This window comes from Erpetoichthys calabaricus, chromosome 6 (genome assembly GCF_900747795.2).
Source record: "Erpetoichthys calabaricus chromosome 6, fErpCal1.3, whole genome shotgun sequence".
NCBI lineage: Eukaryota > Metazoa > Chordata > Cladistia > Polypteriformes > Polypteridae > Erpetoichthys > Erpetoichthys calabaricus.
In genome coordinates this window covers 200,074,303-200,100,526 of record NC_041399.2, presented here as the reverse complement: position 1 = coordinate 200,100,526, position 26,224 = coordinate 200,074,303, and the positions used below count along the sequence as shown (strand labels likewise).

At 37.1% G+C, this 26,224-nt stretch overlaps 1 protein-coding gene across 10 annotated transcripts in view; it reads right to left on the bottom strand.

Moving 5' to 3' along the window:
- The window catches only part of arhgap12b (Rho GTPase activating protein 12b), a 190,484-nt gene that overhangs the window by 149,505 nt on the left and 14,755 nt on the right, over nt 1-26,224 (bottom strand). For all 10 annotated transcript variants that reach the window (XM_028804312.2, XM_051928964.1, XM_028804309.2 and 7 more), the window contains one exon: nt 22,795-23,579. In XM_028804312.2, the coding sequence (XP_028660145.1) occupies nt 22,795-23,517 (723 nt within the window). In that variant the 5' untranslated portion in view covers nt 23,518-23,579. The remainder of the gene's footprint in view (nt 1-22,794; nt 23,580-26,224) is intronic.

The following is a 26,224-nucleotide window of genomic DNA, read 5'->3' as shown; positions in this document are numbered from 1 at the left end:
CTATTCTTTTGGGGCAAATTCACTATTTCTAAGCTGTCCATGGGCTATATAATTTTCAAGAACCTGACAACCCTGCTTACAAATGCATGTTGGTATCATGCATATATACAATAATAGCACCAGTATGGTCACATGTACAGAATACACTGAAATTATTACTTGCATGTCCAAACAGTACTACCACACTGACATCAAGATAAACACGGATGCATCAAAAATACATAACTGCATGTTATTCAACAGAAAATGCATATCATCATACTAGATACAGTATACACCTTATTCCTGTTTCTATGGTACTTTTCTAACCTTGCTAACATTACTGGATAGATATTACATATTGTCCTACAGGATTCTACATACTGTAACTGTCAAAAGTTTAAATAGATATGAAGACCAAAATATTTCTTTTTTGTCTCCAAGCTTGGTTACAGCTTTTCAAATGTAGATAACTTGCTTCAGATGTTCAGTTTGAACAATACATTATATATTCAATGTACTATAGAATGTTATATTCATTGACTTTTTTCTCAGTTGCTGGTATTATACTACTGTCAAAAGCCTTTGAGAGGTGTACAAGTAATAATTTAATTGCACTACATACACAACAATAAACCTGAGCTTAAAAATAACCAATTAGATAGATAGATAGATAGATAGATAGATAGATAGATAGATAGATAGATAGATAGATAGATAGATAGATAGATAGATAGATAGATAGATAGATAGATAGATAGATAGATAGATACTTTATTAATCCCAATTACATTTTGTTCCATAAATACTCAACTGAACTGACATCTGGTAAATTAAAAGGCCACTGCAATAAGCCAAAATTGTTCTTATGTCACTGGAACTACTGTAAGAAATTCCTAGCATAGTGTCACAGAAGATTATTCTGTAAAAGAGGAAAAATAAACATGGGAAGACTGAATTCAGGAAGGAATACACTTGCATGATTTATCAAGGTACCCAATGAAAACACACCATCAGTATACAGTATACAGTCATATGAAAAAGTTTGGGAACCCCTCTCAGTCTGCATAATAATTTACTCTACTTTCAACAAAAAAGATAACAGTGGTATGTCTTTCATTTCCTAGGAACACCTGAGTACTGGGTTGTTTTCCGAACAAAGATTTTTAGTGAAGCAGTATTTAGTTGTATGAAATTAAATCAAATGCGAAAAACTGGCTGTGAAAAAATGTGGGTACCCTTATAATTTTGCTAATTTGAATGCATGTTACTACTTAATACTGATTACTTGCAACACCAAATTGGTTGGATTAGCTCATTAAGCCTTGAACTTCATAGAAAGGTGGGTCCAATCATGAGAAAAGGTATTTAAGGTGGTCAATTGCAAGTTGTGCTTCCCTTTGACTCTCCTCTGAAGAGTGACAGCATGGGATCCTCAAAGCAACTCTCAAAGATCTGAAAGCAAAGATTGTTCAGTCTCCTGGTTTAGGGGAAGGCTACAAGCTATCTCAGAGGTTTAAACTGTCAGTTTCAACTGTAAGGAATGTAATCAGGAAATGGAAGGCCACAGGCACAGTTGCTGTTAAACCCAATAGGTCTGGCAGGCCAAGAAAAATACAGGAGCGGCATATGAGCAGGATTGTGAGAATGGTTACAGACAACCCACAGATCACCTCCAAAGACCTGCAAGAACATCTTGCTGCAGATGGTGTATCTGTACATTGTTCTACAATTCAGCACAATTTGCACAAAGAACATCTGTATGGCAGAGTGATGAGAAAGAAGTCCTTTCTGCACTCACGCCACAAACAGTGTCACTTGTTGTATGCAAATGCTCATTTAGACAAGCCAGATTCATTTTGGAACAAAGTGCTTTGGAACGATGAGACAAAAACTGAGTGGTCTGGTCATAACAAAAAGTGCTTTGCATGGTGAAAGAAGAACACCGCATTCCAAGAAAAACACCTGCTACCTACTGTCAAATTTGGTGGAGGTTCCATCATGCTGTGGGGCTGTGTGGCTAGTTCAGGGACTGGGGCCCTTGTTAAAGTCGAGGGTCGGATGAATTCAAATCAATATCAACAAATTCTTCAGGATAATGTTCAAGCATCAGTCACAAAGTTGAAGTTACGCAGGGGTTGGATATTCCAACAAGACAATGACCCAAAACACAGTTTGAAATTTATAAAGCATTCATGAGAGGGAGAAGTACAATGTTCTGGAATGGCCGTCACAGTCCCCTGACTTGAAAATCATCGAAAATCTCTGGGATGATTTGAAGCAGGCTGTCCATGCTCGGCAGCCATCAAATTTAACTGGAGAGATTTTGTATGGAAGAATGGTCAAAAATACCTCCATCCAGAATCCTGACGCTCGTTAAAGGCTATAGGAGGCGTCTAGTGGCTGTTATATTTGCAAAAGGAGGCTCAACAAAGTATTGATGTAATATCTCTGTTGGGGTGCCCAAATTTATACACCGGTCTAATTCTGTTATGATGCATATTGCATATTTTCTGTTAATCCAATAAATTTAATGTCACTGCTGAAATACTACTTTTTCCATAAGGCATGTCATATATTAAAAGGAAGTTGCTACTTTGAAAGCTCAGCCAATGATAAACAAAAATCCAAAGAATTAAGAGGCGCTCCCAAACTTTTTCATATGACTGTAGCACTGCTTATTACAGGCAAGAAGAACTAATACATTGTATTTGTTGTCATATGCTGTACCTTTCAACAACATGAATCAGAAGAGGCAAGAATTTATTACATATCATCTAGTGTTTGTAGATAGGATCATTGCATTACTGTTTTTTGAAGATTATTTTGTCCTTTTGACCACACCTGTGCAATTTCCAGTGCATTCTGAAGGAATACAAGGTAAAGTGACTAGTGGGCAAAGAAAGATCAAACGTTTACAACAATGGGTCTTGTTCATCTCCTGGAAAAGATTTGCTGGATATTAATATGTGTAATGTTATATGTCTGTTCCTGGTGGAGGAGTTTAAAAACCCTGCACTCATGCTCTTAAGTAAAAGCAACAGGAAATAGGATAATTGAACTCACCAGAATACAGTTTCAGCAGCCATAGTACTGCCATAGGGCAGCATCTAAAGGTGGTATTGAAAATGGAGCCAGAATACTCTTAACTTACCAGGCAGCCTTCACCCCTAGCCTCAGTTTTGGTCACAAGATTAAGAAATGGACTCAAAAGAATAATACTGCAGGTGTGAGTCTACAAAATAACAGGTTTAGGGCACACGTTTTGTGACAAGTTCTGGAGATCAACAATCTGGTAGGACCTGAAAGTACAGCTATTGCTGGACTCAGACAAGGTGGTGTGTACTCTTACACACACTCTAAAGACTGATAATGTACACATGATTATGGTTTTCAAACCAAGCCATATAAAACCTAAAGAATGATTTTACCTGCCTATCTGCAATATCACTTTTTGTAATTTTGCATACATTTTCATATATACAGCAAACATATATCATTCTTCACAGAAAATTATTTAGCCAACTCATCTCCTGAATCATACTTGACCCAACTAGAATAGCAGCTGCAAAACAGGGGTCAGTTACATTGCCTAGGAGCTTCCCACGCAGTGTGGGCGATTTCAGCAAAATGCTCAACACTCCTGTTTTACTAATGACAGCAGTGGGAGGCAGGGAATGATCAACATCTCAGTACTTTGAAAGCACAGGGTTACAATACTAAATCTGTGGTGTTCCAGTAAGAAAAGGTTGAAATAGACTATTAAAAAAAAAAAAAAAAAACACCTTTAAGATGGAGACATGTGAATATATATTACAGACCTTTTATCCAGTAAGGCAGGCCAGTGAGGTTATTGTATTTTGAGTTAAATGATCAATGTTAATAAAAGCATTCTGACCAGATTAGGCAGTAGTTACAAAACATTGCATTCTTAAAAATTATTTGTTTGGATACACAATACACATACAGGCTATGGATGCTTTTTTTTTCTATATTTTGTGACACTCAGTGAAAAAACTGTTTGGCTTCTTTACCTCTAAATTAGGCTTGCTTCAGATTATCAATTTTATACTTATTACAAAAGACAAAAGATAACTGCAACTTGATAAACAAAGTATATAATCTTAATATCAAACAGATGATCAACATGTTATTTCTGATAACAGTTTTAAGTTAATTTTTAAGATAAAGAGAAAGGGAAAATGAAACATGTCAGCCTAGGATTGGAGAGCTGTTGGTCATGGACTTTAAGACACCTTTGTCAAAAATTACTGGGAATGTTTAAAATAATTTAGGTACAGTATAGTTTATGAGAGAGGGGAAAACTGAAGTACTTCCAAAATTATTTTTAACCTCTCAGTGACTCTATCTATATATATAATTCACTAAGCCGACAGAACAAGCAAGACAACCATGGGATACGCACGACATAGCCACGCCCACCAACTCAGAGCCCCGCCCACCAACTCTAAGAATTCACTAAGTCCATGGCAAGTAAGAAAGAGCCCCGCCCACCAACAATTCAATAAGCAGCCGACCATGGCACACGCACGACAGAGCCACGCCCGCCAACAATTCGAGCGAGAGGGAAAGCATTTGCCAAGAATGCTTTCATTAATCAAGAACGAAAGTCGGAGGTTCGAAGACGGTCACATACCGTCGTAGTTCTGACCATAAATGATGCCGACTGGGTAACCAAAGTCTTTGGGTTCTGGGGGGAGTATGGTTGCAAAGCTGAAACTTAAAGGAATTGACGGAACGGCACCACCAGGTGTGGAGCCTTTCGCTTAATTTGACTCAACACGGGAAACCTCACCCGGCCCAGACACGGAGAGGATTGACAGATTGATAGCTCTTTCTCGATTCTGTGGGTGGTGGTGCATGGCCGTTCTTAGTTGGTGGAGCGATTTGTCTGGTTAATTCCGAAAACGAACGAAACTCCTGCATGCTAAATAGTTACCCAAGAGCAGTCAGCGTCCAACTTCTTAGAGGGATAAGTGGCTTTCAGCCACGTGAGATTGAGCATTAACAGGTCTGTGATTCCCTTGGATGTCCGGTACTGCACGCGCGCTACACTGAATGGATCAACATGTGTTTACTCGGCGCCGAGAGGGGTACTGTAGGAAGGCATTTGTTCATGCGGTCAAGCAGGGAGGCTGACATGAGACACTAGTGGTGAGTTCTCATGTCCAAAAGCAGATATCAATACTGAAGTCAAAATTTTAGTACCACTCTAACACTAATATTCACACTGCAATGGACTGGTGCCTGACCAGGGATTGTTCGCGTCTTGCACCCAATGCTTGTTGGGATAGGCTCCAATTTTCACACAAGCCTGCTCTGGATTGTTACCTTTCATAGAACACATTCCAGAATACACCTCAATTAAGGAAGAACAAGGACAAAATAATGTGTTCAATAGTTTAAGTTTGATATTTTATTATAAGCTTGTTAGCCGTCAAAAGAGCCATTTGAAAAATCTATACTAATAAAAGGCAAAGCCCTCACTGACTCACTCACTCATCACTAATTCTCCAACTTCCCGTGTAGGTGGAAGGCTGAAATTTGGCAGGCTCATTCCTTACAGCTTACTTACAAAAGTTAGGCAGGTTTCATTTTGAAATTCTACGCGTAATGGTCATAACTGGAACCTCTTTTTTGTCCATATACTGTAATGGAGGAGGCGGAGTCGCGTATCGCATCATCACGCCTCCTACGTAATCACATGAACTGAAAACAAGGAAGAGCCCCAAAGAGCGCTGAAGAAAACATTCATTACACAATTGAGAAGGCACAAGAGAGCGGCTCACGTGAACTGACTGAATGCAGCACGAGTGATCACTTTGATACTGCGGAAACAAAGCACGGTGTAAAACGTAAGTTTAAATTAAGTTTATAGAAACGCTCCCGCTGCCGTTTGCAATACCATATTCGCGAGATACAAGTTTAAACTTTTAAGTGCCGGGTCTTAGCTAACATTAAATAAAGCCGTGGACATCGCAACATCGACTGAACGCAGCACGTCGGAAACAAAGCTCAGTGTAAACCTAAAGTTTAAATTAAGTTAATAGACCTACAAAAGGTTGCCATTGATTTAAGGCAAGATTGCTTTTCTCCTGTACAACTATACGTTGCATTCTCAAGAGTGTGCTTGCACAGCTTGGTCATATTACAACCGGAGTGCTGAACTGACAACGTGGTATACAAACAGAACTATAACAATCGTAATAAATGAACAAAAAAACAGCGGACAACCTGTGGATTAAATAAAAAGGCTGCTTCCGTTGGCGAAGCAACGAAAAAGGAAGACCTTATATGGCATTTGTTTATAAAACAGCGGAGAGGCTGTATGAAGGCAACTTCACAAAAAAACAGACCCTTAACAAATTGTTATTGGTATATTTTCCCTCAATTTAAAAAGGTTTTCTTTTCTTCTTAATAAAAATTTAAAAGCAGTACTTCGCGGGGATTTAGATGTAGATATATATATGATATAGATGTAGATGTAGATATAGATATATATATGTGTGTATGTATGTCTATATATATATATATATATATATATATATATATATATATAATGTAAATATGTATATATATATATATATATATATATATATATATATATGTGTCTGTATGTGTATATATATATATGTGTGTGTGTATGTATGTGTGTATATATATATATATATATATATATATATATATGTGTGTATGTACAGTTTGTATGTGTATATGTATATATGTATGTATGTATGTGTGTATATGTATGTGTATATATATGTTGATGTGTGTATATATATATATATATATATATATATATATATATATATATATATATATATAATAATAAAAGGCAAAGCCCTCACTGACTGACTGACTCACTCACTCACTCATCACTAATTCTCCAACTTCCCGTGTAGGTGGAAGGCTGAAATTTGGCAGGCTCATTCCTTACAGCTTACTTACAAAAGTTAGGCAGGTTTCATTTCGAAATTCAAAGCGTAATGGTCATAACTGGAACATATTTTTTGTCCATACACTGTAATGGAGGAGGCGGAGTCACGTATCGCGTCATCACGCCTCCTACGTAATCACGTGAACTAAAAACAAGGAAGACATTTACAGCACGAGTCACACGCGGGAACGAAGGTAAATTACGTTAATTTTTGACTGTCTTTTAATACTGTGTGAGCATACATATTAACACGTGCAATTAAACGTGTGCATTTACGGGGTGATTTCTCAGGCTTAAAAGCTCACCTTTTATCAAACGCGGGAAGAAAGGTAACTGACGTTGTTCACTGTCTTTTAATACTGTGTAACCATACATATTAACACATGTCCAATTAAACGTGTGCATTTACGGGGTGATTTCTCAGGCTTAAAAGCTCGCCTTTTACTAAAAAGGTAAATGCAAAACTATTTTCAATCAGTTTATTGAAACGCTCCCGTTAAGGATTGCAATAACATATTCGCGAGATAAAAGAACGAAGTAGGGGGAAATGGAGGAACAGCCGCAAACAGCGAAGAGCAAAAAATTAATTAAACAATTGAGAACGGAGCGAGTTAAGCATACAAGCATGTTCATAAGGGAAACAAAGCACGGTGTAAAACGTAAGTTTAAATTAAGTTAATAGAAACGCTCCCGCTGCGGATTGCAATAACATATTCGCGAGATAAAAGTTTAATGAGAAGACACGAGGTATAAACGAAGCACACGCCGTGGCGCAACGTTAGGGGCAACAGTTTCAACCATTCTATGATCTGCTTCTCGCAACTGAAAGACGGCACATGGCGGATGTTAGCCGACTTGCTGACCGCAACGTTAGGGGCTTCAACTATGGCGCTGACGCCATATCTCAGTGCCAACACTTTGCAGACTGTACTTAAAAGACACGCCCTCCTCACTGGACAGTTAAAAACACCAATCAAACTAACGATGACATCAAGTATTACCCAATCAAAAGTAGGAAAGGAGGCATCTTCATAAAATGCGTGTGGGATGATTTGCATGAGACGCTGCTTTAAAAAAAAAATTATAAAAAAAATACGGGATAAATCCCGTCCAGTATTGATTCAAAATGGGACGCGCAATTTCATTCTCAAACGCGGCACGATTCCGTATTTTAAAGGACGGGTGGCAACCCTACAGTGCCAGGTAACCACCCATACAATCAGATTGTGATTCAGACTAGGAATGCAATGAATGTAATTACCCCGATCTACATACAAGGCGAAAGTCTTGCAACATTCAAAGATGATGGTTTGGGATAATTAGTACTTATTAAGTACAACATTGAACATAAAAGAGCTTATGAAGCCTTGAACCGAAAAAAGCAAGATCTCAGAGATCATAAAAAAAAAAAAGGAGGTAATGTCGTTTTACTCGCTGTAGATTTTACTCAAACATTACCAGTTATTCCACGAGGGAGACCAGCAGATGAACTCAACGCGTGTTTAAAATCCATGCTTCTCCCACGGTCGGTTATATGTCGCGTGTTCTCGGGTAGGTACACCAAAAAATGTATACATTTAAGCATGTAATGGGCAAAGAAAAAATGAGGTATACCCGAAGGCACTGCAGTAGTACTCAATGTAACTTTACTTCTTAAATGTTAATGTTTTACTGTTTAATAATTTATACGCTTCTTATATATTGTTCAAATTCTTTTATGAAAATACCAGTGACAGCGCAATGCACGATAACATGGAGTGAATACACCATACGCATCTGCCCACGGCCGCCCTGGTGTGCGCAGATAGGAGTTGATTCTAAAATAAAATAAACATAAAAAGAGTAATACATTCATCACCCATAAAGCGGATAGCAGACGTGACGTATTATATGTGTACCACATTTCAAGTCAATACGTGAAACGGTTTGCAAGCTACATGTGATTTAAAATCCTGGACAGACCAACGAAAAGCCACGGTAGCAAATTATTGAAGAAGATTTTACTGTTTAATAATTTATATTTATATGAAATGTGCTTCTTATATATTACTTCATATTCTCATATGATAATGATGTTAATGTTGTTTATATTGATTTCTATGTTATTGTAAGTGCATCTATGTGTGTGTGTGTGTATATGTATATATATATATATGTATATATATATATATATAAAAAATATATATATAAAAAATATATGTGTATATGTATATATAATATATCTGTATATGTGTGTGTATATGTGTATATGTATATATATATATATATGACAGCAACACTCATAACAATGACAACACAATTACATTGACAATCATGTTACGTTATTTTTAAAATGTTTCCTTTACTTTTTCATAACCTCTTTAACACACTACTTCTCCGCTGCGAAGCGCGGGTATTTTGCTAGTATGTATATATATGTGGATGTGTATATGTGTATATATATATATATATATATATATATATATATATGTAGATATATATATGTATATGTAGATATGTGTATATGTAGATATGTATATATATGTATATAAGTTTATGTATATATATATTTACATAACCTCTTTAACACACTACTTCTCCGCTGCGAAGCGCGGGTATTTTGCTAGTAACTAATAAGTAGAGATGCTCTAATCGATCAGCCACCGATCTACAAGGGACGATTTTCACCAAAAAGACTATCAGCGATTGGTGAATGTGCAGTTAAACGACAAGAAAAGCTACTTTTAACACTAGAAATACCAGAGCCTACGAAAAAACTCGTAGATCCGTACCACCTTACATCGCTTCGCACCTCTCCATCAGCGTCTTTTGTCTTGTAAATGTGTCGATAAGCAGCAAACAGCCTGCTATCACATCCCCCACCGCCGCACAGTTTTCTCAGCTCAAGTCTGTTTACCTGCGTGTCAGTTGCTTGGAGTTGTATAAAGTGAAAAGTCAAGCAAAATGACACCTTTTATAAATACTATATCATTATTTGGAACACATGCATTTCATGTGTGTTTCGTGTCTACAACAATCTATGTACAGTAAACACATTACTAAAACATGAACGTTTGTTTTAACAATTATTGACAAAATGTAGATATGAAGTGTTTAATGTGTGAAGCCTAAAGTCCTAATTTCACATAAACACTTTCACAAAAGGTACAAATATAACAGAACAAGCGTGCTTCTATTTAAGAATATAACTGCAGAAAAAGAACCCTTATTAGGGTGCAACATTCACACGCATTTGCTACGACAGCTTCAGTAGCGCAACGGTATCAACTGTTGACTGGTAATCAAAACTTCACGGGAGAGACCCCGTACGAGTCCGTTTTGAGAAGTGAGCTGCTGTTATTCTTACTACTTTAGAATAAAAACATACATTTGATTTCAGGCTGTAACAGCCGGTGTAAATGTATGATACTTGTAAAGGTTAGCTTTGTTTTTTTTTTTTTTTATTCAGTTTTATCTCTTATTTGCAATGGTGATGGACTGGATGACAGACAAAATTAGACAAGAGTCCCCGTGGACTATGATTTTTGTTGATGACATTGTGATCTGTAGGGAGCAGGTTGAGGAGAGCCTGGAGAGGAGAGAAATGAAGGTCAGTAGGACCACCACGACATAATACATGTGTGGAAATGAGAGAGAGGTCAGTAGAATGGTGAGGATGCAAGAAGTAGAGTTGGCAAAGGTGGAGGAGTTTGAATACTTGGGATCAACAGTAAAGAGTAATGGGGACTGTGGAAGAGAGGTGAAGAAGAGTGCAGGCAGGGTGGAGTGGGTGGAGGAAAGTGTCAGGAGTGATTAGTGACAAATGGGTATCAGCAAGACTGAAAGGGAAGGTCTACAGGACGGTAGTGAGACCAGCTATGTTATATGGGCTGAAGACGGTGGCACTGACCAGAAAGCAAGAGACAGAGCTGGAGGTGGCAGAGTTAAAGATGTTAAGATTTGCAATGGGTGTGATGAGGATGGATAGGATTAGAAATGAGGACATTAGAGGGTCAGCTCAGGTTGGACGGTTGGGAGACAAAGTCAGAGAGGCAAGATTGCGTTGGTTTGGACATGTGCAGAGGAGAGATGCTGAGTATATTGGGAGAAGAATGCTAAGGATAGAGCTGCCAGGGAACAGGAAAAGAGGAAGGCCTAAGAATAGGTTTATGGATGTGGTGAGAGAGGACATGCAGGTGATGGGTGTGACACAGCAAGATGCAGAGGACAGAAAGATATGGAAGAAGGAGGTCAGCTGTGGCAACCCCTAACGGGAGCAGCTGAAAGAAGAAGTGCAATTAATGATTAAATATATATATATAAACATATACAAATATATACACATTTTTGTTGTTATAAAAGTGGTGAAAACTACCTATTTAAATAAGCCTTGTTTCTGATAAGCACATTATAGACAAAATTAAACAACAGTTTGTAATTATGAGAAGCATTTTATTTTATGTTTTATGCATTATGGATAAATATTTTTGCACATATTTTACTACTATTTTAAAGAAAATTTATTTTAGCATTTCACAGTCACTGATCAATAAGCTCACACAATTTAATTTTGTTAATAAAATATAAACAGTTAACAGCTTTGGTCTAAAGTTTAATTATAAAAATAAACTTTAATATAGGACATAAGCTTTCTGTGCGTCTGGTTATGCAGGAGCTTAGTGCAAAATTTTTTTTAAAGGGAAAAATCGGAATCAGAATACGGCCAATTAAGTACCATGAAATCGGTGATCAGTATCAGTCTTAAAAACCTGATTGGAGCATCCCTACTAATAAAGGAGAGCTTCAAAGGATTTAGACTTTTAACTGCTATAGCCACATGCTGTATTCTTGCACAAAAAGACATTGTAATCAAGAGGAACTTGGGACATTACAATTTTGTTTACTCCGTTAAATGCACTTAATTGCAGTTACAATCTATAAGGTAAAGTTGCAAAGATTTTTTTTAATTATTGTTTCAAGTTAGAAATTCATAATTTTAATGTAAAATACTAAAAACACTTATTGAGTTGTAAACCAATAAGTATTCTAAATATGTGTAGACATTTAATAAGACACCTCCACATGCATATTCTTACATAATGCAAACTTGGGCTTACAGGGGGCCTAAGTCTATCCAAAGAGTCCAGTAGAAACAATTCATAGTAGCCTCACCTTCACATTAACTCGTATGGAGGCCTATATAAAGTCATCAATGAAACTGCTATACACAGTTTTGTTAATGTGGGAGGAAACACCCACAGGAACACGGAAAGGCCATGAAAACTCAAAACAACAAACATAACATAGTATTAGATCTGTGAGACAGCAACAGCAAGCACAGAACCACTGTGATGCCAAGACATACAAAACGTAAAACTGTATTTTAAAATGTAAATAAAAACTGTTTTATTTGAGACTCAATTGGCATTGTAAAAATGTATTAAAAGAGAACACTTTTTATGCTATACAGTGTATCCGAACAAATCCAATTAAAGCATTACAAAAAAAAAGTTTGCTCATACATGAAAGTCTGTAAAAAGTGTTTTTCGTTATAAAAAAACAAACAAATTTTCTAAAACTGATAGAAACCCAAACCACTGAAAACATCAGAACAGCACATCAAGAAATGTTGGACCATAAACATGTATAAGGCTGAAAATTTGTTGATGTAATGCATGTGGTTTGATCATTAGAGATAAACCTCAAACACCAAATACCAATGAACTATAAATAACAAAAAGAGACATTCTATTTAAACATTGACACATACAAACTAATATAACCCCAAAAATCCTAGCCCAATACAATTGTACTGTTCTTACTATGTGGTTGTTTTTCCAGTACAAGTTTTCCATTTTAAAATGTTTAAATTCAAAAACTTTATTTTTCTAAACAAACAGGTGAAATACTTTATTTTCATTTGGGCATTTGTCAGTGTTTCTCTATGATAAAGAATCAAAATTGAATGCGACACCTCATGCATCCAGGTTATCATCTTGACCAAGGAGTTAAACAAATTCAGCTAAAGCTTCATGGCAGACTGATTTTGTGACATAATGCATGCTGAGATTTAATTTGACTTCCCTCACAGTCTTCATCTGTTCCTCTTTAAAAAGCTAGCTTTTAGGTACGAAGATCCGAAAAGCCTTCAGCTGCATCCACATTATAAAAGACCTAACTAACAGTAAAATTGTAATAGTGAATAGCAGGTTGCAGATGCCAATTCTAACATTTATTCAAAAAAACTAATTTTTATATCATACCATGACAGGGGACAACTTGTACCTTCATTTTATAAGTTTACATTTTTTAACAACCACATTTTTTTTAATGCAATGCATATTATATCCCAACAGTGTGTACAGCAGGTTATAGGCAACATTGGTCCTGGAAGGCCACAGAGGCTGAAGTTTTTGTTCCAACCCCGTTTCTTAATGAGAGGTCAATTATTGCTGATGAACACAGTTATTGCTCAAGTGACATTTTGATGCTTCATTTTAGTTGTCTTGCTTGTTAAGGTTCCCCATCCTTAATTGCTTATTTCAGTCTTACACAGCTGCATTCACTGTTTTTAATGGCTCCTTATTAGCAATAAGATGCACATGAGAAAGGAACCAGCAGTTTTCCATATAACTTGTTTCCTTTTACACCTGTGTGGATTCATCATGCACTATTTGTTTTAATAAAACACTTGGATAAAGGCACAAGCAAATAAGTAATAGTAAATAATAATATGTAATGCATACAACTCTATCTTCCCTCTTTTATTTGGCTTTTTATCTTGCGGCAATGTTGTTGGGCAGGTGCTTCCTTCCTCTGAACAATTAATTAAGACCTACAGTATAACCTGACAGTGATAAATCTGTGTTGTGTGATGATTTTAATGGCTGTTTGTTATGTTTTAAGAAATACTTGCACAAAGAAAGGAAACACAAATCTATATTTACATATATTTATATGTGTATATCTACATATACTGTATATCTATCTATATATAGATAAAATTATATATCTATATATCTGTATCTACACACAATCACACATACACACTACCGGTCAAAAGTTTTGGAATACCTTGGAATAACTCTCAGAGGTTTAAATTTAAAATTTAGGTTGGCAAAAACTGGAGAAAAAAAAAAAAAAGAAATAAAAAAAAAAGAAATATCAGAATATTACAAATAATATACACCTATCACGCGGCCTGGAGACCACTCAGAAATTTGTGTTCTGATTGAGTTGTGTTTTTGGGTCTGCCAAAATTTTCCGGTCAGTGTTTTTTCCAGTTTCCAATTGTCTTTGGATTGTGTAGGGCGACACTGTACTCACTGACACTTGGACTTCTTTTTGCAATTTCTCTAAATGAAAGGCCTATACTTCTAAGGGTAATAATGCTCTACCCTTTTCTTTTCTTTTTACACACACATATTATATATATATATATATATATATATATATATATATATATATATATATATATATATATATATATATATATATACACACATATATATATACATTGTGACGTGCGACTGGGTCCCATGCCCGGCTGGGACGCCCCTTCTACTTATGTTCTGGGGGAGCAGCCATGGGCTTATCAGTACCTCCCCCGGGACGCTTGGTGGAAGCCTCTCTGGCTGACGATGGTGCCTCAGTTTCCCACAGGGTTCCATGGGAGGCTGCATGGATCCCGGAGCCAGCTTGGACAACTCTACAGCCCCACCTTTAAGTGCAATCAGGAACAGGTGATCAAGCACCTGGAGCACTTCCAGGTGGGCTATAAAAAGGACCAGCAACCACCACTCAGAGCCAGATTCAGGAGGAAGAGGTTGCCTGGGAGGAGTCATGGTGCCAAGGTGGAGAGTTGTGTTGTTTATATTAAGTGCTTTTGGGACTATGTTGAGGGTGGGGGGTTCACGGGGAAGACATGCCTTCCACCTGAAGAAAATAAAGTCTGTGTTTGGATTTTACACGTGCCTCTGTGTCAGTCTGTGCCGGGTCGGGCGCTATACACACACACATATATATATATAGATATTGTGATGGGCGGCCGGGTCCCATGTCCGGCCTGGGATGGCCCTGCTGCATATGTTCCGGGGGAGCACCCATGGACAGCTCAATACCTCCCCCGGGACGCTTGGTGGCAGCCTCCCTAGCCGACGGTGATCCACCAAGTACCCACTTGTGTGTATACAGTATATATTATATATACACACACACATATTATATATATATATATATATATATAAAATTCTTTTCACGTTTGAAACGGAAATTACGTATGAGCGTTTGAAACGGAAATTATGTATGACCACAGAGGAACAGGAAAAACATTCTTAATAAACCTGACTCTTGCCGAGAGAGCGAATGGTGACATAGCTCTGGCTGTAGCGTCATGGGGAATCGCTTCTACATTATTAGATGGAGGCCGTACAGCACATTCGGCATTGCAATTACCATTAAAACTCGCTCTTGACGAAAATCCAATTTGCAACATACGCAAGGGCTCTGGAAAGGCAAAAGTCTTGCAACATTCAAAGATAATAGTTTGGGATAAGTACACCATGGCACATAAAAGAGCTCATGAAGCCTTGAACCGAACAATGCAAGATCTCAGAGATCCTACCAAAATAATGGGAGGTACTGTCGTTTTACTCACAGGAGATTTTCGTCAAACATTACCAATTATTCCACGAGGTACACCAGCAGATGAACTCAACGCGTGTTTAAAAGCCATGCTTCTCCCACGGTCAGTTATATGTCACGTGTTCTCGGGTAGGTACACCAAAAAATTTATACATTTATGCACGTAATGGGCAAACAAAAAATGTAGTATACCCGAAAGCACTGCAGTAGTACTCAATGTATCATTACTTCTTAAATGTTAATGTTTTACAGTTTAATAATTTATACGCTTCTTATATGTTGTTCAAATTCTTTTATCAAAATACCAGTAACGGCGCACTGCACGATAACGTGCAGTGAATACACTTGACTTGAGCATTCATAGTATTCATCCTCTTTCTCTGTACGTTTACCATTTGTTTGCTCAGAGGTTGATGTGCTTGCTGCTTCCTGAGCAGCTCTTCTTAACTCCACCCTAGTGGCCCGCTGCTTCTCTTTCATTGGCATCTTTTCGCGTTAAAACTGATTAAGTTAGTTTTTCTGTTCCAATTACTTAGTACGTTTTCTTTAACCTTTCACTTAATCTGGCAATTAAGTCTTCAATCAGCCTCAAAAATGATTCGCGAACGTAGTAGGGAATGAGAACTGCGCCCGTACGCATCCTCCGCACGACCGCCCTGCTGCACGCTGCCGAGAGTTGATTCTACAATAAAATAAAATAAAGATAAAAAGAGTAATAAAATCATCACCCCGAAAGCGGATAGTAGACGTCACGTAGTATATGTGTACCAAATTTCAGTCAATAGGTGAAACGTTTTGCAAGCTACAGGTGATTTAAAATCCTGGACAGACAAACGAACAGCCACGGTAGCGTATTATACAAGAAGATTTTACTGTTTAATAATTTATATTTATATGCAATGTGCTTCTTATATATTACTTCATATTCTCATATGATGATGTTAATAATGTTGTATATATTGATTTCTATGTTATTGTAAGTGCTCTTTATTTGTTGAAAAATAAGATTGACAATTAACAAACTTATTTTATAAATACTACATTTTACTTGTTTCCCTTGCACTCAGTGAGCGAAGCCACTGAGTAATCAGCTAGTATATATTATATATATACACATACGGTATATATACAGTTAGGTCTATAAATATTTGGACAGAGACTTTTTTCTAATCTTGGTTCTGTACATTACCACAATTTATTATTTATTTAAATTTATTTATAAAGCACTTTAAAAACAACCTCAAGGCTGACCAAAGTGCTGTACAAAGAAAAACAACACAAAAACACATAAGAACTGAAGACATTCTTAATAGAAAGTATAAAAAGTATACAAATAGCCAACATATTATACAGGGTTAAAAACCAGAGAGTAAAAATGTGTTTTTAAATAGGATTTAAAGGCAGCTAGCGAAGGAGCCTGCCTAACGTGCAATGGCAAATCGTTCCAGAGTCTTGGGGCAATGAAAATTTTAAATTTAATAAATTTTAAATGAAACAACTCAGATGCAGTTGAAGTGCAGACTTTCAGCTTTAATTCAGTGGGGTGAACAAAACGGTTGCATAAAAATGTGAGGCAACTAAAGCATTTTTGTAACACAATCCCTTCATTTCAGGGGCTCAAAAGTATTGGACAATTGACTCAAAGGCTATTTCATGGCAGGTGTGGGCAAGTCTGTTGTTATGTCATTATCAACTAAGCAGATAAAAGGCCTGGAGTTGATTTGAGGTGTGGTGCTTGCATGTGGAAGATTTTGCTGTGAACAGACAACATGCGGTCAAAGGAGCTCTCCATGCAGGTGAAAGAAGCCATCCTTAAACTGCAAAAACAGAAAAACCCATCCGAGAAATTGCTACAATATTACGAGTGGCAAAATCTACAGTTTGGTACATCCTGAGAAAGAAAGCAAGCACTGGTGAAGTCAGCAACGCAAAAAGACCTGGACATCCACGGAAGACAACAGTGGTGGATGATCGCAGAATCATTTCCATGGTGAAGAGAAACCCCTTCACAACAGCCAACCGAGTGAACAACACTCTCCAGGGGGTAGCCGTATCGATATCCAAGTCTACCATAAAGATAAGACTGCATGAAAGTAAATACAGAGGGTGCACTGCAAGGTGCAAGCCACTCATAAGCCTCAAGAATAGAAAGGCTAGATTGGACTTTACTAAAGAACATCTAAAAAAGCAGCACAGTTCTGGAAAAACATTCTTTGGACAGATGAAACCAAGATCAACCTCTACCAGAATGATGGCAGTAAAAAAGTACGGAGGAGGCGTGGAACAGCTCATTATCCAAAGCATACTACACCATCTGTAAAACATGGTGGAGGCAGTGTGATGGCTTGGGTGTGCATGGCTGCCAGTGGCACTGGGACACTAGTGTTTATTGATGATGTGACACAGGACAGAAGCAGCCGAATGAATTCTGAGGTATTCAGAGACATACTGTCTGCTCAATTCCAGCTAAATGCAGTCAAATTGATCGTCCATCTGTATCATGAAACACCACCCAATGACCCAAAACATACAGCCAAAGCAACCCAGGAGTTTATTAAAGCAAAGAAGTGGAAAATTCTTGAATGGCCAAGTCAGTCACCTGATCTTAACCCAATTGAGCAGGCATTTCACTTGTTGAAGACTAAACTTCAGACAGAAAGGCCCACAAACAAACAGCAACTGAAAGCCGCTGCAGTAAAGGCCTGGCAGAGCATTAAAAAGGAGGAAACCCAACATCTGGTGATGTCCATGAGTTCAAGACTTCAGGCTGTCCTTGCCAGCAAAGGGTTTTCAACCAAGTATTAGAAATGAACATTTTATTTCCAGTTATTTAATTTGTCCAATTACTTTTGAGCCCCTGAAATGAAGGGATTGTGTTAAAAAAATGCTTTAGTTGCCTCACATTTTTATGCAATCGTTTTGTTCACCGCACTGAATTAAAGCTGAAAGTCTGCACTTCAACTGCATCGGAGTTGTTTCATTTAAAATTCATTGTGGTAATGTACAGAACCAAAATTAGAAAAAAATTGTCTCTGTCCAAATATTTATGGACCTAACTGTATATACATATATACACATACAGTAATTTTATATATTATATATACACACACACACACACACACACACACAGTGCATCCGGAAAGTATTGACAGCGCATCACTTTTTCCACATTTTGTTATTTTACAGCCTTATTCCAAAATGGATTAAATAAATTTTTTTCCTCAGAATTCTACACACAACACCCCATAATGACAACGTGAAAAAAGTTTACTTGAGGTTTTTGCAAATTTATTAAAAATAAAAAAACTGAGAAATCCCATGTACATAAGTATTCACAGCCTTTGCTCAATACTTTGTCGATGCACCTTTGGCAGCAATTACAGCCTCAAGTCTTTTTGAATATGATGCCACAAGCTTGGCACACCTATCCTTGGCCAGTTTTGCCCATTCCTCTTTGCAGCACCTCTCAAGCTCCATCAGGTTGGATGGGAAGCGTCGGTGCACAGCCATTTTAAGATCTCTCCAGAGATGTTCAATCGGATTTAAGTCTGGGCTCTGGCTGGGCCACTCAAGGACATTCACAGAGTTGTCCTGAAGCCACTCCTTTGATATCTTGGCTGTGTGCTTAGGGTCGTTGTCCTGCTGAAAGATGAACCGTCGCCCTAGTCTGAGGTCAAGAGCGCTCTGGAGCAGTTTTCATCCAGGATGTCTCTGTACATTGCTGCAGTCATCTTTCCCTTTATCCTGACTAGTCTCCCAGTTCCTGCCGCTGAAAAACATCCCCACAGCATGACGCTGCCACCACCATGCTTCACTGTAGGGATGGTATTGGCCTGGTGATGAGCGGTGCCTGGTTTCCTCCAAACGTGACGCCTGGCATTCACACCAAAGAGTTCAATCTTTGTCTCATCAGACCAGAGAATTTTCTTTCTCATGGTCTGAGAGTCCTTCAGGAGCCTTTTGGCAAACTCCAGGCGGGCTGCCATGTGGCTTTTTCCTAGGGAGTGGCTTCCGTCTGGCCACTCTACCATATAGGCCTGATTGGTGGATTGCTGCAGAGATGGTTGTCCTTCTGGAAGGTTCTCCTCTCTCCACAGAGGACCTCTGGAGCTCTGACAGAGTGACCATCGGGTTCTTGGTCACCTGCCTGACTAAGGCCCTTCTCCCCCGATTGCTCAGTTTAGATGGCCAGCCAGCTCTAGGAAGAGACCTGGTGGTTTCGAACTTCTTCCACTTACGGATGATGGAGGCCACTGTGCTCATTGGGACCTTCAACGCAGCAAAAATTTTTCTGTAACCTTCCCCAGATTTGTGCCTCGAGACAATCCTGTCTCGGAGGTCTACAGACAATTCCTTTGACTTCATGCTTGGTTTGTGCTCTGACATGAAGTGTCAACTGTGGGACCTTATGTAGACAGGTGTGTGCCTTTCCAAATCATGTCCAGTCAATTGAATTTACCACAGGTGGACTCCAATTAAGCTGCAGAAACATCTCAAGGATGATCAGGGGAAACAGGATGCACCTGAGCTCAATTTTGAGCTTCATGGCAAAGGCTGTGAATACTTATGTACATGTGCTTTCTCAGTTTTTTTATTTTTAACAAATTTGCAAAAATCTCAAGTAAACTTTTTTCACGTTGTCACTATGGGGTGTTGTGTGTAGAATTCTGAGGAAAAAAATGAATTTAATCCATTCTGGAATAAGGCTGTAACATAACAAAATGTGGAAAAAGTGATGCGCTGTCAATACTTTCCGGATGCACTGTGTACGTATGTATTATTATATATATATATATATATATATATATATATATATATATATATATATATTGACTCTTATACCTGCCTCGCACTCTCCACCTTGCACTTTTTAAACTTATACAGTACTGTGTTTTTATCACTCTTTAATTAATATTGGTTTTATCAGTATGCTGTTGCTGGAGTATGTGAATTTCCCCTTGGGGATTAATGAAGTATCCAGCTATCTATATTTTTTAAACAATGTCTAAAACTTTTGGGTATTACCGTTATATGGACCAGGTAAGGAAAATTCTTGCATGATGATAGAACAAATATAAGTTTCATCATTTTATAATACAGAGGTGTTAACTTGTTTTTAGCAATTAAAATCTTATCCCAATGCATATCTTCACATGGGCAAGACAAAAAACAATTGTACTTAGTTTAATGAAGGTGTTGCATTTTTATTATTCTATTTTGGCTTTTTATTCAATATCATAGAAGCATGATAATCAAAGGGGTTGGTACATATTTGTTGATCTATTAAAGTACAAGCACTGAGGAAAATTCCAACACAGATTTCTTAAGTTGCTGAAGAAAAAGTAAGACTGTTGGAGAAAACCAAGAAAAAATAAAAAATACACGTGTGTCTGAATCACTGTGCAGCAAGACAACCACTAATTAGCATCCAAACCACAGCTCAAACCCTTTCAGAATGGTAAAAGGCCCCGAAAGAAATTCCCTTCTCTCCAGTTCATTCAATTTACAACATCTACCCAATAATATGTTAAGCTATCCAAATTGCAGTGTGCAGAGAAAAGAAATGCAGATCTAAACTCAAGAAACAAATGCCAGAGAAACGTTAAGAGTTAGGAGCAAAAATTAAAAACTAACAAACAAAAGAGGAACAAACAACTCCCACACTGCTCAGCTGAAACTTTTACTGTTGAGTTGATAGTAAGTTTAAAATTATCAAAGTGATCCTTGATCTCCAAAGACTACATGCAACAATAAAACCACCACATATTTTTGAAGCACAATGCAATGAAATAAATTATGTGCTAGGGTAGACAGTGTGTGCAAATCAGAATGCCTTCCCATAACACATAGCAAAGTTATTGAAACTGAAAATAATGCAATGAAATGGCATCATGTTATTCACCAGGAAATGGTGCACTCTCAATAGGATTATGTGTTGGATGTTAGTAATATAGTCGTGCAAAAATAACCAGAAAAACTATGCCATAATATACAAATTCTGTTTTCTGATCTGCAACCTACCACTGAGATGGCTAAGCCAAGCAATAAAAAAATTTTCTTTTTCTTGACTGGTTTCTGCAATAAACATGCTAGCTAGTGCAAAAGCTGTTCTTGTTTGCCTTAGCTGATCCATGCTTTACAGTTGACATCACAGCGATGCTAATTGTGATTTTTACAATCTCTCAAATGCATTTGAACACAGACACATTCACAGTTAAGATCCTTCTGTTTATAAATCAATCTGCGATCACAAACTCACAAACTTCAGGTCTCAGCAAGAATGACATTTTTCCCAATGACAACACGCCTACAAAGATGACAAAAATATGCAACAGTTATAACACCACTGCTAAGAAAATTCAACAAACGCTTTCAGTAATGCACTAGCATTTAATAAGACATTAATTGAAAATAACTTTTTTTTTTCCTAAAAGCTGTGTAGCTGGAATTCTGCAAATTTCAGTTCAACAAAAGCATCAAAGCCTTCCAAAATAACAAATAAAAATCTTAGCTCAACATAAACAATATTTATGAGATGTCAAAAGGTTAACTTTATCTTCAAAATGAACATGAGCTGATTAAAACAGATACCAATCTGATGGGCACAGCAACTCTTTGACAATAAAATGCTATCCAATCTGCACATTATACCATGTACGATAATGTTTCAAAACGTTCTATTCTCCGTCTTAGTTTATTAGCTAAGTTTACACTTAATAGCTTAACTTTAATTATATTAAGTGTGTTTTGAATAGTTTTCAAAATTTTGCATATTGTTCTCAGTTTAAAGACAGAACTTCACTGCTATTAACACAACATACACTTTATCTACAGTAGGAAAACTATTTTGCTGGAAAATCAAGGACACAGTCAACAAACATGGTCTCATTCTGTCTACATGCATCAAGAATCCTGATTGCAACCTCCAGTCATTAAACTTCCCTGCCAAATATCAAATATTAAAATAAAGCAAATATCAATGCTGCTAATAATCACTGCATAAAAGCAATTGTTGGAGTCTCAGTGCAATATAGCACAATTCAGTATTTTTGTAAGTCACAACCATACAAGACAAGGTTCTGTTTGTCTTTGAATAGAATTAAAAACCTTTAAACCAATTCATTATTGACAGAGAAAACAAATGAAACTGGTCAAGTTCAAATGGTACAGTATAAAGTTTCATATTTTTAAAGCAGGCTAAATGATAGAGTATTAATTTTTTTCAAACACAATACCTGCATTTGTTCAGTGGAGCTGGTACTCAGGTCATCTCCCGACTCAGAATCAGGAATGTGTTTCTCAAAGTTTTCTCCTGTTGAATCACATAGTGGTATATCTCCAGATGATGTACTGCTGGACACCACATGTGGGTCTAAGTCCACTGCCATTTCTTTTCCAATTGGACCAGTCTTGTTGTGATTAGGGATCCTAAGGGGTGGAGAATCAGTACCTACTTTCACACTATGAATAGAATTATTATTTTGGAGCAGGTCTGTTGCTCGTCGATTCAATCCTGGACTTCCTGTTGGTGCCATATTTTGGTTGGCATCTCTGGTTAAGACTGGAGGGTTTACAAGTACTGGTGAGGGTTTGCCAAAGCTAGTAAGTTCAGTGGGTTTGGTCAGATTCTCTGTCGACTTCTGTAGTGGTTGCACTTCTAAACCAGCAGGTTTCGTTTTATTAAATACACTAGGGCTAACCAATATAGGCTTGGGGGGTGGCATGAGGGCCTTCCTTAGTTCTTTAACATATTGAGCAGGCACATAGAAGGGTTTTGTGTTTTCATCTTTTTTCACTTGCCACCAGTCTTCATTGGTCTTCCGGATCAGAATATATCGTTCTCCTTGCTTAATTGTTATCCTCTTGTCTTTTGCCTTATATTCATAGTCATACTCTACTTCTATATAAACCTGTCCTGGAACAATTGGCAATTCCAGTTTGCCATCTTTGTCTGCCATCTTCTTTTACACTTGGTTGTCTATCTTCGTACTGTTACAGCATCCCACATGGTTTTTGTTTACTGAATTAAAACAGAAAAAACAAAATCCTGTCATAAACCAAGATTATGGAAGAACATACATATTTTCAATTTGTTATATATCTTCATATGTGCAGTTATATTAGCTTAGTGTAAGGTCTAAAATAGAAGCCAGTGTGTACAGATAACAACACACACTGGAAATTAAACATGATTTTTTTTAAAAAAAGCGTAAGAAAACTCTTTACTGGATACTAAACAGGTATGAAGAATACAGAAAGTAGATAGATGGATAGATATAGAAAGGTACTATATAATAGACATTACAGTAATTTAGAAAACCACTGCCCAAATAATGTTGTTGCTTTGAACTGTACTCTTATACTTTGTAAAGTGACTTAAAATGGTATACACTGTGAAAGATCATGTAGTCTTCTATACCAAAAATTTCTCATAAACGTAATTGCATAGGTTTCTAACAGTAGTTTAAATTTTGTCTCACAACTGATAATTTTATATTGCCACCAGTAAAAAATGTTAGCACAATGCAACCATCCAATGAGTATTTATTGTAAATATTGCTGTTTATCCTAAAGCACTGATAGCAAATTCTTCCACAAGTTTACTAAAAATTTTACAAAAATGTCAACAAAGCTCTTTCTAGCATGCGATTTATAGTGTTTATCTATATGGACTAAATTAATAGCATAGTACTGTTTCATTTACAGGATGCCAGTATGTTAACATTTCAGTCACAGACCTAAATGTTTAGTTATCTGGGTGCAGGGCACAATTACTTACGCAGTGTTCCATCTGAAGTAGGAAGTCCGCATTTCCTAGTTCCTAGTCAGAATTTTCAACTGGAACAACCCCCTTAAGTCAAATTTCAAACTCGGAAAGTCTGGGCTGGTCTGTCAAGCCAGAGAATGTCTGACTTCAGATCATAACATCAAACCAAAATGGCAATGTACACACCGAACTTTAGTAAAAGCTGTAGTATTATACTGTTTATAAGCAACGTCCGATTTTTTGGGTGTGACATCATTCCCAGCTCTGACATCCGACTCTGAGGCAAATGGAATGTAGCATAAGCTAGAACTTCTTTTGATGAAATTGTTGAGACTGCTTGGCTGTAATTATTAAAGCAAAATGAAAAACCGCAAAACTAAGTAATTTTAAAAAATACAGTGATAAACAAGACACATCTAAATGTGTTTCCATCTCGATTATTTGAAAATGGTTTGGTTTTACTCAATCCAATATTCAACACAGCACTGTCCTGGACAAAATGTTAATAACACAGAAGCTACCACACAAAACAATGAGTAGAAGAGATACATCCAGCACAATTTCAGGCAAGTAAATAATAATAATAAAAAAACTACAACAGCTGACACTAAACCCCTCATTTCAGAATGTCCTTGAATGTCCTTTTGCATGACCAAGAAGGATTTGGCAAAATTACCAATTAAAAGTTTGGAAAACATGGGATTTAAAACAATGATAAGACATATTCTACCCTTGTGATGTAGCTCAGTTTCGGAAATACTCTGCATTTCTTTAAATATGTGTACTCTTTGTAGATTACATTTGTGACTGGAAAATGTGTAACGCCTGTCTACAGAAAATGTTTTTTCACCTATGACCATGCAGAAAAAGTGGATAAAATTGTGAGCCTTTAAATTACTGGGACTTTGAGGCAAGAATCATGTTAGCATGACAACTGACAGTGGTTCTAATGTGACATTTAACAAGTGCTCTCCTCTTCGGTGCTTTGGGCACAGACTTCACTTGGTCATTGCCAAGTATGAAATTGAAACACTAAATGCTTTGTTAAAGCAACTGTTATTCAGTTGTTAAAAATTAATTCACATTAGGCCTATCACAATATTAAACATTAACCTATAAATGGTGTAAAGACAGTTTGTTGCTATTCCATGTTAACAGTAGCAATAATAATAACAATAAAACTAGTATAAACCTCTACTGCATTCTCTTAATACTGTGCAAAATCTGAGCCCAACAATGCCTTTACAGAATAAGGCTTAGTGTCACAGAGTGATATAGTACTATACTATTTAGTTTTTCATTTGACTTTTGTTTATTTGACAGAGAAATATTTTAAAGATTATGATGCTGATTGTGGAAGCAGCAGTATATAGATTTATTGACAAGACAGACAGAAATGAATGAATGACAAAGGTCTAGAAAGAAGATGACTGGAAGTATCCACGTGTAGAAGGCCATCCCCTAGGTCTTAAGAAAAGACAAAACACCCTCGCTGTACACGTATAGTAGATTACGTTTCAGCTCACAAGCAAGCTGCAGAAACACCTATGTGGAATGAACTTCATGTTACATAATCTGTGCTCTAAATCCTGTTTGAGTCTTGTTTTTGGCAGTGAATTTTCATTCAGCACTGTAGTGCTTTGCATCTGCAATGACCTGTGCTTTAACCTTAAAAACGCAGTTGATTGTGTTTTAGATTAAGACCCTATCCACTAAAATTGTGTGCATATTATTTTATGTTATAGGCTATAAATCACTGTGCTCATGTCAAAGCACTAATGTATGAATAGATCTCATCAAAACTTGGTGTGCAAAGTATAGGCATGGTTAATTATAAACTCGGAAGGGAAATGCAGACTAAAATAATTCTAAGATAAGTGTTGACTTTGTGCTGGATG